We start from the raw sequence: 11248 nt of genomic DNA on the forward strand, positions 1-11248 counted from the left end.
TTATTATTGCTTTTAAATAAAGTTGAATAATTTATTTAGGACCGAAAGCAAGTTAAGTTATTTTTAACGATATAATATAATGATATAATAGTTTTAATTATAGTTTCGATTGCTTTTTCGCTGCCCACCGGCTCATTGCATAGGGCCTTATACAACCGCGATGTCCCGGGTTCGAATCCTGGCCGAGCAGTAAACGTGCTAATAGTCATTTATAATTTAGAAAAGTCATAATAGCAAGTTGGAGTTAGAAATTGTGCCAGATGAACAGCAAAGGGCTCACCCATAGAAATCTAAATAACAATTACCTTGTTATTTAGATTTTTATGGGCTCACCCCTATAACGTATACATGAGACCTAGAGACATAGCCGGTGGTTATTACAGGCATGATGCCATGCTGTGTTGTATTGTGGTGTAGAGTGATAGATACGGTGTGCGCGTGGCATGACATAGCACGGCATAGTATGGTGTGGCTTGTTATTTTATGAATTGTTCCTATTATTTACAGTGCCGAATCCCCGTACTCTACAAATAATCCGGAACCTCAAACCAGTTAATGAAGATATTACACAATGTGAAATACCAACGCCTTCAACTTCCAAACAATTCCCTGAAAAGGATCAGTTAATTTTGTCTCCCAAGCATAAAGGTAATATAGATTTATCTAATGTCAGTAAAGACTTTTGCTCAGATGATAGTTTGAAGGATCCTGATTATGTAGATATTGATACTTCCCGATCTAGAAAGAGGTCTCTTTTGAGAAATGAGCGCCAAGTTTTTAATAATTTTATAAGTGAAATAGATTGTAATGAAAAACAATGTGACAATTTTAGTAACGATGTTTCCATCATAAGCCAAACAAGATCCCCAATAGCTATGCCGATAGCCCCCATGCAAACAGAATCTAGAAGAAGTTCAAGCGATGGATCTAGTTCATCAGATTCCGAGAGTTCCAACGATGAATTGAATAATGAATGTGTAACGGCAGTTAATGATTCGATTGAGCCAGTAGCTTCAACATCACGTTCTACAGCTAATACACCTCTTTCTACTTTGGGACTTACTTCTAATACTAATCCTATACAAAGTCTTGATTGTGAAGACAATAACAGCTCAAATAAAGGACGAAAACGAAAATCTACACCCAATACCTGGATTCGTAACAAGGCGAAAATCCTAAGAAACTCTGGTAAGTCCTACATATCCAATACTAAAAAAGGAAAAACCGTTGAGCCTGCCAAGTCTCTATAACCAACGTGTACTGATAAATGCAAACAAAAGTGTACTCAGAATATTACAGAATTACAGCGCAAAGAAGTTTTTGAATGCTTTTGGGGCATGGGAGATTTACAAAGGCAACGAGAGTTCATTTTACGCCATCTCTCCGTCATTGAACCACGATATTGATACAAGATGCATAACAGTAACCGGGGAAAAACAATGCCTTTTATTTGACCATTGATAATAAGAGAATTCGAGTGTGTAACAGTGGCGAAGGCTCCATACAACTCGATTTCTACCGGCTTCCCTTTCGAAATATAGCAAATACTAGTGTCTATTATTTTTCATTATTATTTAAACAATTAATAATTTACGAAGTTATAGTACAGATATAACAATTGCTTTTAAAAATAACTATAAAAAAAATCCGCGCCTACCATTTTACACCGCGCAATAAATCCCGCTCACGCACAATTGGTCGTCGTTAGTAAGGACTAAGGTAACTCGTAAGGCGAAACAGGAATCCAGTACATAGTTTCTATTGCAGCGATCGTGACCTTGACGTCACAAAGCAAGCCAATGTTAGGAGCTAGGGAAGCCGCAATTTTTCGAGTTATAGGGACGGAGAGATACGCCAGGAAGAGATAGAATGATACCGAACTAAGATACCGAACTTCGTTGTTCGTGACGGATTTAACATCTCTAGCATAACTCCTATGCTAGAGATGTTAAATCCGTCCGCCAGAACGAGATAGAATGATAGTTTCATTTCACTTTTGGTTCCTTCGCGGTCATTTATCTGTAAAACTTTATTATTTTTTCACCAGACCATTTGCATTTCATTCGATATATTAATATCATAATTTAGAATTGTTCATGTATTATTGTTGAAATTTATTTATTTGTGTAAAGTAGTGTAAACTAGAGTGAATTAGTGATAGTTTTGTCGTGTAGTGCAGTTTAGTGGTATTGTTTGGTAGTCGTCTATTTCACGCCTAGGTATTTAGGTAAGTTGTTTTAGTTTGTAGTTTTAATAGAAGCAGTTGTGTTATTTAAGTAGTTAATTTGTTATAATAGAGTAACTTCGATAGCATTAGTGAACGTAAAATGCTGTCTGACAGATTATTTGTTGACTGAGGAAACATACTTTTCAAAGTTGAGTTTTGAAAATAAAAAAAATGTAATTCATTTAGGCCGTGCTCGCCCTGACATGATTATTAATAACAAACGACGCGATGGGTTTTTCAAACATTTTAATAAAGTACCCGTCACGAGAAGCTATAAATTATGTAAACAAACATCTTTTACTAAGTAAACATTTTATACTGCGAGATAATAATAAATTGACCATATTCAATCGACATGAAATATAGACGGGTTATATGAAAGTAACAACCTATTTAATTTAGTCGGATCATATTTTAACGACGCAAAGCGCTATCGTTTGTGTTTCTTGGTACCGGAACGCGTCCGTCGCAGGGATTGTGAACTATCGGGACGCCATTTTGAAATAAACGCATCATTCGAGTTTCGAATGCGTACGAGTTTGTTTCATTGCTTTGCATATATCGCGGATCTGGTTGTTATTGTTAATTTTGTTATTGTTTCGTTATCACTTTTTTATTGTTGTTACTTTAATTGTTGCGTTAATTTTATTTGTTATTACGTATAATGGAGCCAGTAGCCAGTACATCTAAGGAAATAAATTCGCCACGAAAAAAACGTCAAAAGGTGCGTAATACAATTTATCTAAAATATATAATAAGTAAAAAGAAAGAGTTGTTTGTTCAAACGCGCTAATCTTTGGAAACTTAAGGTTAATATTAGAAGTAGGTTTTAAATTGTGAAGTAATTGGTTAGGTTAATTGGTATACCTGGAGATATAGCTTGAGCTTCGTGTGACAAGTGACTACCGGTGATTTTTACAGGTGACGAGCTTTACGGTTAATGAGAAAAATATGGTGATCAACGTATATAAGTACGTGAAAGAAAATTGGCCATCGAATGAATATCCCTACAAAACCGAAATAAATAAAAAAACAGCATCGATTTTGGGAATTGGCATAGCATCTGTGTATAATATATTAAAAGAATATAAATCAGAAGAGGGAATAAAATCACCTATCAAGTCTAAAGACAGGCCTAAATTTTATCAGAAAGTAGACGATTTTGATAAATCCGTAATTAGGAAAAAAATTCACAGTTTCTTTTTAAATGGCCAATTACCAACAATTCCCAAGATTCTTCAGGCAGTCAATGACGATGAAGATATGCCAAATTTTAGCGAAACAACTCTCAGGCGGCTAATAAAGCATTTAAACTTTAAATATATAAAACGACAGCGAAATAACGCACTTATTGATAGAGATGACATAACAATATGGCGGCGAAAATATTTGAAATCTATTAAAGACTATAGACAACAAAATCGCCAGATATTTTACATGGATGAGACATGGGTGAATGCAGGTTAGTGTGTTTTTTTTTATTGCAGTGAAACGGCAGACTACCATACGGTTCGCCTGATTGTAAGCAAATACCGTCGCCTTTACCGTGAAGTGATGTGTATGATACTGCAAATCTATTTGCAAAATAAATATAACCCACGCGCCGCCGACCTTGAGACATTAGTTCTTAAGGGCTATCACAAGTGTGTATTAATAATAATGTACTTTAACTCTTTTACTGCGCAAGACGCTAATTAACAAATGTTTAATTGTTTTTACAGGACATACCGTAAATAAAACTTGGGTAGACAAACAAGTTAAAAGTAAGAAGCAGGCTTTCCTAGAAGGACTTAGCATTGGTGCACGTAACCCAACGTCAAAAGGTAAACGATTAATAATTACCCATATCGGCAATGAGAACGGTTTTGTAGAGGGCGGTGAAAATATATTTGAATGCAAGAAGACGGGAGATTACCATGAATCAATGGATGCAACACATTTTGAACAATGGTTCGAAAACGTTCTCCCAAAACTTGGAGAAAATGCAGTAGTGGTAATGGACAATGCACCATACCACTCAAGGCGTCTTGAAAGAATTCCTACTACTGCCTGGAAAAAAAATGATATACAAAATTGGCTTGTAAGTAAGAATATTTCTTACGACGACAATGAAATTAAGACTGAATTACTGCTAAAAGTAAAAAATGTTAAAGACAATTTTAAAACTTATGTAGTGGACGAGCTTGCAAAAAAATATAAGGTGGAAGTATTGAGACTCCCGCCATATCATTGTGAGCTTAATCCAATTGAGCTAATTTGGGCCAACGTAAAAGGATATGTTGCTCGCAAAAATACAAATTTTAAATTTGACGAGGTAAAACAATTATTACAAGAGGGACTGCAGCAGATTACTTCGGAAAATTGGAAGCGTTGTGTGGAGCATGTTATCAAGGAAGAAGATAATTTTTATTCCAAAATCGATGAGATGATTGATAAAACTGTAGACAGCTTCGTGATACATGTCACTGATTCTGACACAGAAATGGAAACATCTGAATCTGACGAATAATTATTCTTAAATAATATTTATGTTAATTAATATTTGTTACTTAATAATTTATTAAATCTTAAACAAATTCATTTTTTTTGTTGGTCCAAATGTTGTGAACTCCTGAACACTTGTTTACAAAATTTATAGCTTCTCATGACGGTTACTTTAGTTCTTTTTACGACAAGTATCCTTGGCTCACGGGAAGTTGTAAATTGAATAAAATGTTTTGTTTTCCTTGCTTGTTATTCTCAGATTCTAATAGCTTATGGAGCCACACGGGATTTAATGATATTAATAATCTTACAAATTCATCTAAAAAACATGTTCAGACCGAAAAACATATCCTTAGTTGTTTATCATTGCATGATTTCGGAAATCATAGGATAGAAACATTTTTTGCTAATACGCATGTAGTTCATAATAAAAATGTAGATCGGAATAGAAGTTTAATGAAACGGTTCATCGACACAGTCATTTTGCTAGGTAAACAAGAATTAGCTTTTCGCGGACACCACTTAAATCTGGCATCCGATAACCGCGGTAACTATATCGAAACATTGTTATATTTAAGCAAGTATGATACCGTAATCGATTCGCATTTGGAACAATGTTCATCAACACAGAATCCCACATTCTCTGGTCTTTCGAGCGATATACAAAATGATTTAATACAAAGTATCGCATTCGTTTTACGCGACCAAATTAAATTCGAAATAAATAAAGCGCAGTTTGTGTCGGTCATGATCGACGAAACGCCCGATGTTAGTCATAGGGAACAACTAACGATAATATTGAGGTATTTATCTGAAACTGGAATCGAAGAACGTTTTCTTGGTTTCTATGACGTTAGCGGCAGTCGGACTGCTGATGTTTTATCAAATCAGTTGTTAGAGATACTCGACCAGTATCGCTGTAGGAACAAGTTAGTCGGTCAATCTTACGACGGGGCGGCTGCAATGTCTGGTGAGCACGGTGGAGTTCAGGCGAAAATTCGCGAAGCATGCCCGCAGGCAATGTTTGTTCCTTGTTACGCACATATATTAAATTTAGTACTTAGTCGGTCCCTTGAAAACATACAGGACTAAAGACATTTTTTGGACACATTAATAGTATTGTTCGTTTTTTTAATAAATCGTCTAAACGCTCGAATCTTTTAAAGGAAATAGCTGACCGTCGTTTACCCGGAGTATCCGAAACGCGTTGGCATTATCATTCGCGTATTATTAACGTTATTTTTAACTGCGAGACATGATCGAAACTTTTAATTCCATTCTAGATAATCCGCAATCTTGGGATAGTGAATCTCTTTCTTTGGCAGAATGTTTCCTCAGTAAGTTGGAAAACAAGCAGTTTTGCTTCCTTTTGCACATTTTATCAAATATTTTTGAAAAAACCGATGTTCTTTTTAATTTACTCCAGTCAAAACAGATTGATATCGAAGTAGCTCACCGCGAAATAGATTCATTTAATAGTTGGATTTCAAATAACTTTATTAACAATTTCGATTTTATTTGTGACAGCGTACAGGAGTTTAGTGAACCAACGCGACAACGTAGGCGTTTAAATACTGAATTAGACATCAGAACTTTGTATAGACGTCTTTTCATTGAAATAATAGACAATGTTAAGTCGCAAATACAACACAGGTACCAATCACTTTCCAATATGACTTTTCTTAATTTACTTATCTTCTTTACTGTAGTTCAATTTCCTAGAATATTGTGGCACGCTGCTTTAAAAAATGAGTTGAAAGTTTAATATACAACTCCATCTCTAAACAAATTAGATGTTTACGAGCTTTACCTTAGATTTCAAAACTCTTTCTTAGGTGACACTTTTCCACAAGTTTTAATATTATGTAGTATTTTTTTTTAAAACATTTATTGCTCAAAATTAAAAATCAACCCAACTTTTATGATAATGTGTTAGCACATTTTGTAAAAAGAATAGACGAATAGCTTTAGAGTATAAGTAGAAATGTAGTCAGTCAGTTTAAAGAATTATGTAACAGTAGAGTAGATACATATTTTATTTTATCATTTTCGCCACTGGTGTGTAAAGTATTTTTTAAAGCTACGCTAGATATAACTGATGCCTCTATCCGAACTGTTCTTCAAAAGAAGAAGAATTCGTGTGGCATGTTAGATTTGGATAATCGTGGCAAACACAGCCAACATTTTCATTTAGATGCAGCTATTAAAGAAGGTATTATTAAACACATCAACTCTATTCCAAAGATTGAAAGTCACTATTGTCGTGCAGATACAAAAAGGCTTTATATTGATGGTGGCAAAACTATAGCAGACTTACATAGAGATTACGAACTTGACTGTCAGTCGAAAAGTCCGGTTAGTCCCGCTATGGTATGGTCCCGGTATGGCACCCTCTTAAAATACCTATCAAAAAGTCCCGCTATGGTACCCTTCAGTTTTTGGTACTGTTGTAAAGAAAAGTTATACAATGCGTTAAGAAAAAAATAGTATTAATAAAAAATATCTTTTCTTAACTATTATAGTTAAGCAAGATAATATTTATTAATACTATTTTTTAAACAAATCACGCTCGGTAATTGTCGTTTCACTTCAGGTAGTTACCTGACCAACCGGTTTTTTCGTAAAACAATAGAGACGAGCCCTTCCTCGAATTCGTATCTAGCTCTTCCCTTTTGTTTTTATGAAAATAGAGAGAGACAGTATTATTCCGGGTTTAGTTTGCTATTTGCAGCTGTACTTTTGCGATATGAGTAATTAGGATAGCTTGTTAGTTTATCTATTGCAATGTCTGGGTCAAGTAGTTCACGTGGTGTAAATTTAATAATTATTGACAGTCGACGCGGTGGAAAAACTTTATTACGTGCCGGACATAAATATATTAAACGCAGAGAAAATAAAAATTCAAGTACTTGGCATTGTGTAAATAGGACAAATAGTATTAAATGTAGTGGATATATAACTATTGAGAATACCAATAATACAATAATTAAAGATTATAAACACAGTGATCAGTGCGTGCCACATTTTGAAGACAATGAAGTTCAAATGGCTATAAGTGAGTGCAAAAAAGAAGTAAATTCAAATTACGGATCAGTACAGAAAATTTTCGAAAAACACATGGGTAACTTAAAAGACAAAGGGTTACACCTTACAGGAAATGTTCCTGACTATAAAAAATTAAAAACAGTATTATACAGACACCGAAATAAGTCGTTGAACGTACCAAAAACACAATTTAAGAATGTGGAAGAAATTATAATACCAGAAGAATTTAATAAGTATGTATTGGCTAATTATTGTAATGAAGACTGTAATCGAATAATTATATTTTCCTCGACAGAAGTAAAGGAACATATAAAATGTGTAACGCATTACTTTGGTGATGGCACTTTCGACGGCTGCCCAAACCCATTCGAACAAGTTTATGTCATTCATGGAGACATGGGAAGCACTGACTTATCCACGAATGTAGCACCATTATTTTATATTCTGTTAAAAAACAAAGAAGGGAAAACTTATGAAAAAGTTTTCGAATTGATTAAACAAACTTTGCCTGAATGGCGTCCATCGAAATTTACCTTCGATTATGAAATAGGAGTAATAAATGCAGCAGCGAAGATTTTTCCTGATATCAAAATAAATGGATGTAACGTACATTTTCAAAAGAACGTTATCAAAAAAGCGAAATCTTTAAATCTCATGGAACACGAAGAGTCCTCGAACCATGTTAAGCAATGCATAGGCTTGGCGTTTTTGCCAAAACAAGATATTGAAGACGGCTGGCTGCATATAATGGAAAATAGGTATAATATCTTGGTTACTTTCCAAAATGATGTTTGAGTACTTAACTCTAATTATATGGCAAAAAAGTAAAGAACAACAATATCAGTAAGGACCTGTTAATTTCATTGCTTTACAAGTACGAACGTTTAATAAGTATTTTTTTCAGTTTCGACGATGAAGTTATGACCAAATTCAATGACTATTTTGTCACTCAGTGGCTTGAATATCCAGACCTCATTTGGTGTTGCCATAATGAACGCCATAGAACAACTAACTTGGCGGAATCATGGAATGGCAGATTTAACAAAATTATTTTTCTGCAAACAATTGGCAACGACACATGTCACTTTGATATAAAACAAGCCAAGTAAGTTGTATTTTTTAGACAATATTTTTAAGCAGATATAATATTTTTAAAAGCTGATATATATTTTTTTACATAATACGAGTACATAGAAGAATTTGAAAATGGATTTGATTTTATTTATTTTGGTAGATATTATTGGTTGTCGCCTTCTATTACACAGACGGTTACTGAAAAAAATATAGCTTAACTTAAATAACTGATGATTTTTGTTATAGCTTTCGACTAAAAAGATCACCTATAAATTCAAGAAAAAGAACAAGTATAGAAATCGACCGCCAGATTCAAAAGCTAACAAAAAGTTACGAAAATAAAGCTATCTCCATTGGTGATTTTCTGATTAACATATCAAAGTCAATATTTCGATCAGAACATTTAAAAAAATAGTTTATTTTAATTTTGTTTTTAGCATATAAAATGTTTAATACTTTTTCTCGATGTTGATTATTTTTTGTAGTTTATGTTTACAATTTGCGCCTTTTTCTCCATGTTGATTATTTGTAATTAATATATTTGTCTAGTTGGTTGTTGATTATTTTTGTAGTTTATATAAATTTACAATTACTGCCTTTTCTCAATGTTGATTATTTGTAACTAATATTTATGTCTGGAAGTTGTTTTTATTTGTAGTTTATAATATTTACAGTAATACTTTTCTGAGATGTGGATTTTTTATATTTTTTTTATTGTTGATTATTGGTAATTAATATTGTTGATTATTTTAAAAATTACATTGCAATTAATATTTCGTTTTACTGTTTGATATTTTTTTATAAATATTTTGAATTAATAAAAGACTGATTTAATATCGCAAACAGACGTTTTATTGATACACTCCTAAAAGTGTTTATTTATAGATACACTTTTCAGTTGTACCTTCTATTGTCTAACGTAGATCTAAAAGATGGGTACCATAGCGGGACTTTTTGATAGGTATTTTAAGAGGGTGCCATACCGGGACCATACCATAGCGGGACTAACCCGAAAAGTCTACCAAGCGCCAATTATCTCATGTATTACAGGATCTTTAGCAACGAATTCAATATTGCCTTTTTCCAACCGAAAAAGGATCAATGTGAGGATTGTACATCATACAGTAATGCCACAGAAAACGATAAGGAAGAACTAAAGGAGAAGTTTGATATTCATTTAAAAGAGAAAGATTTGTCACGGCAAAATAAAGAAGATGACAAGAAATTTACTCCTGACCGCTATTTAACCCTTTTTAAGGCAGAGGCGATATATTTACCACCAACAAAAACTTTGTTTATCTTTTTATGTTAGTTATCAAAGGAGTCCTAATTTGTTGCACTGGCAACTAAGGAGGTCTGGTTTAATATTTTAAAAAAAAAAGAAAAAACGTTTGTGTGACATTTTTTGTTTTTGGCGCCACTAGCTGTCAAAAATTGCGGTAATTTGGAAAGAAAATTTGTTACTCCGTGAATCTTTATATTTTTTATTTGAAAAGAGGTAAGAAACTGTTTTTTTATTATGTATTTATGTTTATTCTACAAGTTGTTTTCTATATCTTACAAGTTACTATCGTATTTAGATGTGAGAAGACTTTTTACTGGGTGGGAAAAATATTCCCGCTGCCCGCGGAGTGTTATGTACAGTTGTTGAACTAGTTCCTTCTTTTCTCAGATTTTTATGAAAGATGCCGCGCTATTTGAATGAAAATGATATTGGGCAGATGCTGGACATACCCGATGATGGCTCAGAAGACGGATTTGAGTCTGATGAGGCAGAAGAGTTCAATGTGAATACAATACAACGGTTACTTGAAGCACCTGATGATTCAAGTGACCTTTTACAAAATTCTCCCACTCATTTGAATACTACCCCTAACAGTTGTTCCGAGTCAGGTACATCTACAATAGCACTATGTTCACAATTAGATAACTTGCAGCCAGTAAAGCCTTTGATAGTACAGTCATCATCACCCTTAGAACAAGAATTGACTGATGAATCTGAATGTGAAGATGAGTCATGGGGGAAGGTTTTTTGGACATCCAGGCCAGATCCCGATGAATTTGATAAGGTGACAATAAAACCTCGGTATTTATTGAATAGGAGAGCACGTCCAGTAGCGCATTTCAAAAAGTTTTTTAGTGATGAAGTCTTCGATTTGATTGTTACTCAGACAAACTTGTATGCGGAGCAGCAAAATATAAAAAATTGGCAGCCTGTTGACACACAGGAAATTAGTGCTTTTTTAGGCATTCTCATTATAATGGGTTATCATATTCTTCCACATATCGATTTATATTGGTCATCGGATCCCGGATTTCGTGTGAATGAAATAGCTGAAGTTATGCCAGTAAAACGCTTCAAGAAAATTTTAGAGACTTTGCATTTGAACGATAATAATCAACAACCAAGTAGAGAAG

The 11248-nt window shown here is 33.8% G+C and overlaps 2 protein-coding genes across 2 annotated transcripts; both read left to right on the top strand.

Annotated features, from left to right (window-relative positions):
• The first annotated feature begins 454 nt into the window (after window positions 1-454).
• Window positions 455-10679, top strand: LOC113507954. The gene is made up of 2 exons (XM_026890896.1): window positions 455-1188; window positions 9881-10679. The coding sequence occupies exons 1-2, from the start codon at window positions 876-878 to the stop codon at window positions 9985-9987; spliced, it is 420 nt and encodes a 139-aa protein (XP_026746697.1). The 5' UTR covers window positions 455-875; the 3' UTR covers window positions 9988-10679.
• Window positions 5080-9579, top strand: LOC113507953. The gene is made up of 2 exons (XM_026890895.1): window positions 5080-8861; window positions 9077-9579. The coding sequence occupies exon 1, from the start codon at window positions 7496-7498 to the stop codon at window positions 8549-8551; it is 1056 nt and encodes a 351-aa protein (XP_026746696.1). The 5' UTR covers window positions 5080-7495; the 3' UTR covers window positions 8552-8861; window positions 9077-9579.
• Window positions 10680-11248: the final 569 nt, after the last annotated feature.

This window comes from Trichoplusia ni, unplaced genomic scaffold (assembly GCF_003590095.1).
Source record: "Trichoplusia ni isolate ovarian cell line Hi5 unplaced genomic scaffold, tn1 tig00003514, whole genome shotgun sequence".
NCBI classification, from domain to species: Eukaryota; Metazoa; Arthropoda; class Insecta; order Lepidoptera; family Noctuidae; genus Trichoplusia; species Trichoplusia ni.

Coding starts and splice junctions, on each gene's coding strand:
- LOC113507954 (XM_026890896.1), top strand. CDS start 876: ATGCCGATAGCCCCCATGCAAACAGAATCTAGAAGAAGTTCAAGCGAT. Junction 1,189..9,880: donor GAAAATCCTAAGAAACTCTG/GTAAGTCCTACA, acceptor CATGTATTACAG/GATCTTTAGCAACGAATTCA.
- LOC113507953 (XM_026890895.1), top strand. CDS start 7,496: ATGTCTGGGTCAAGTAGTTCACGTGGTGTAAATTTAATAATTATTGAC.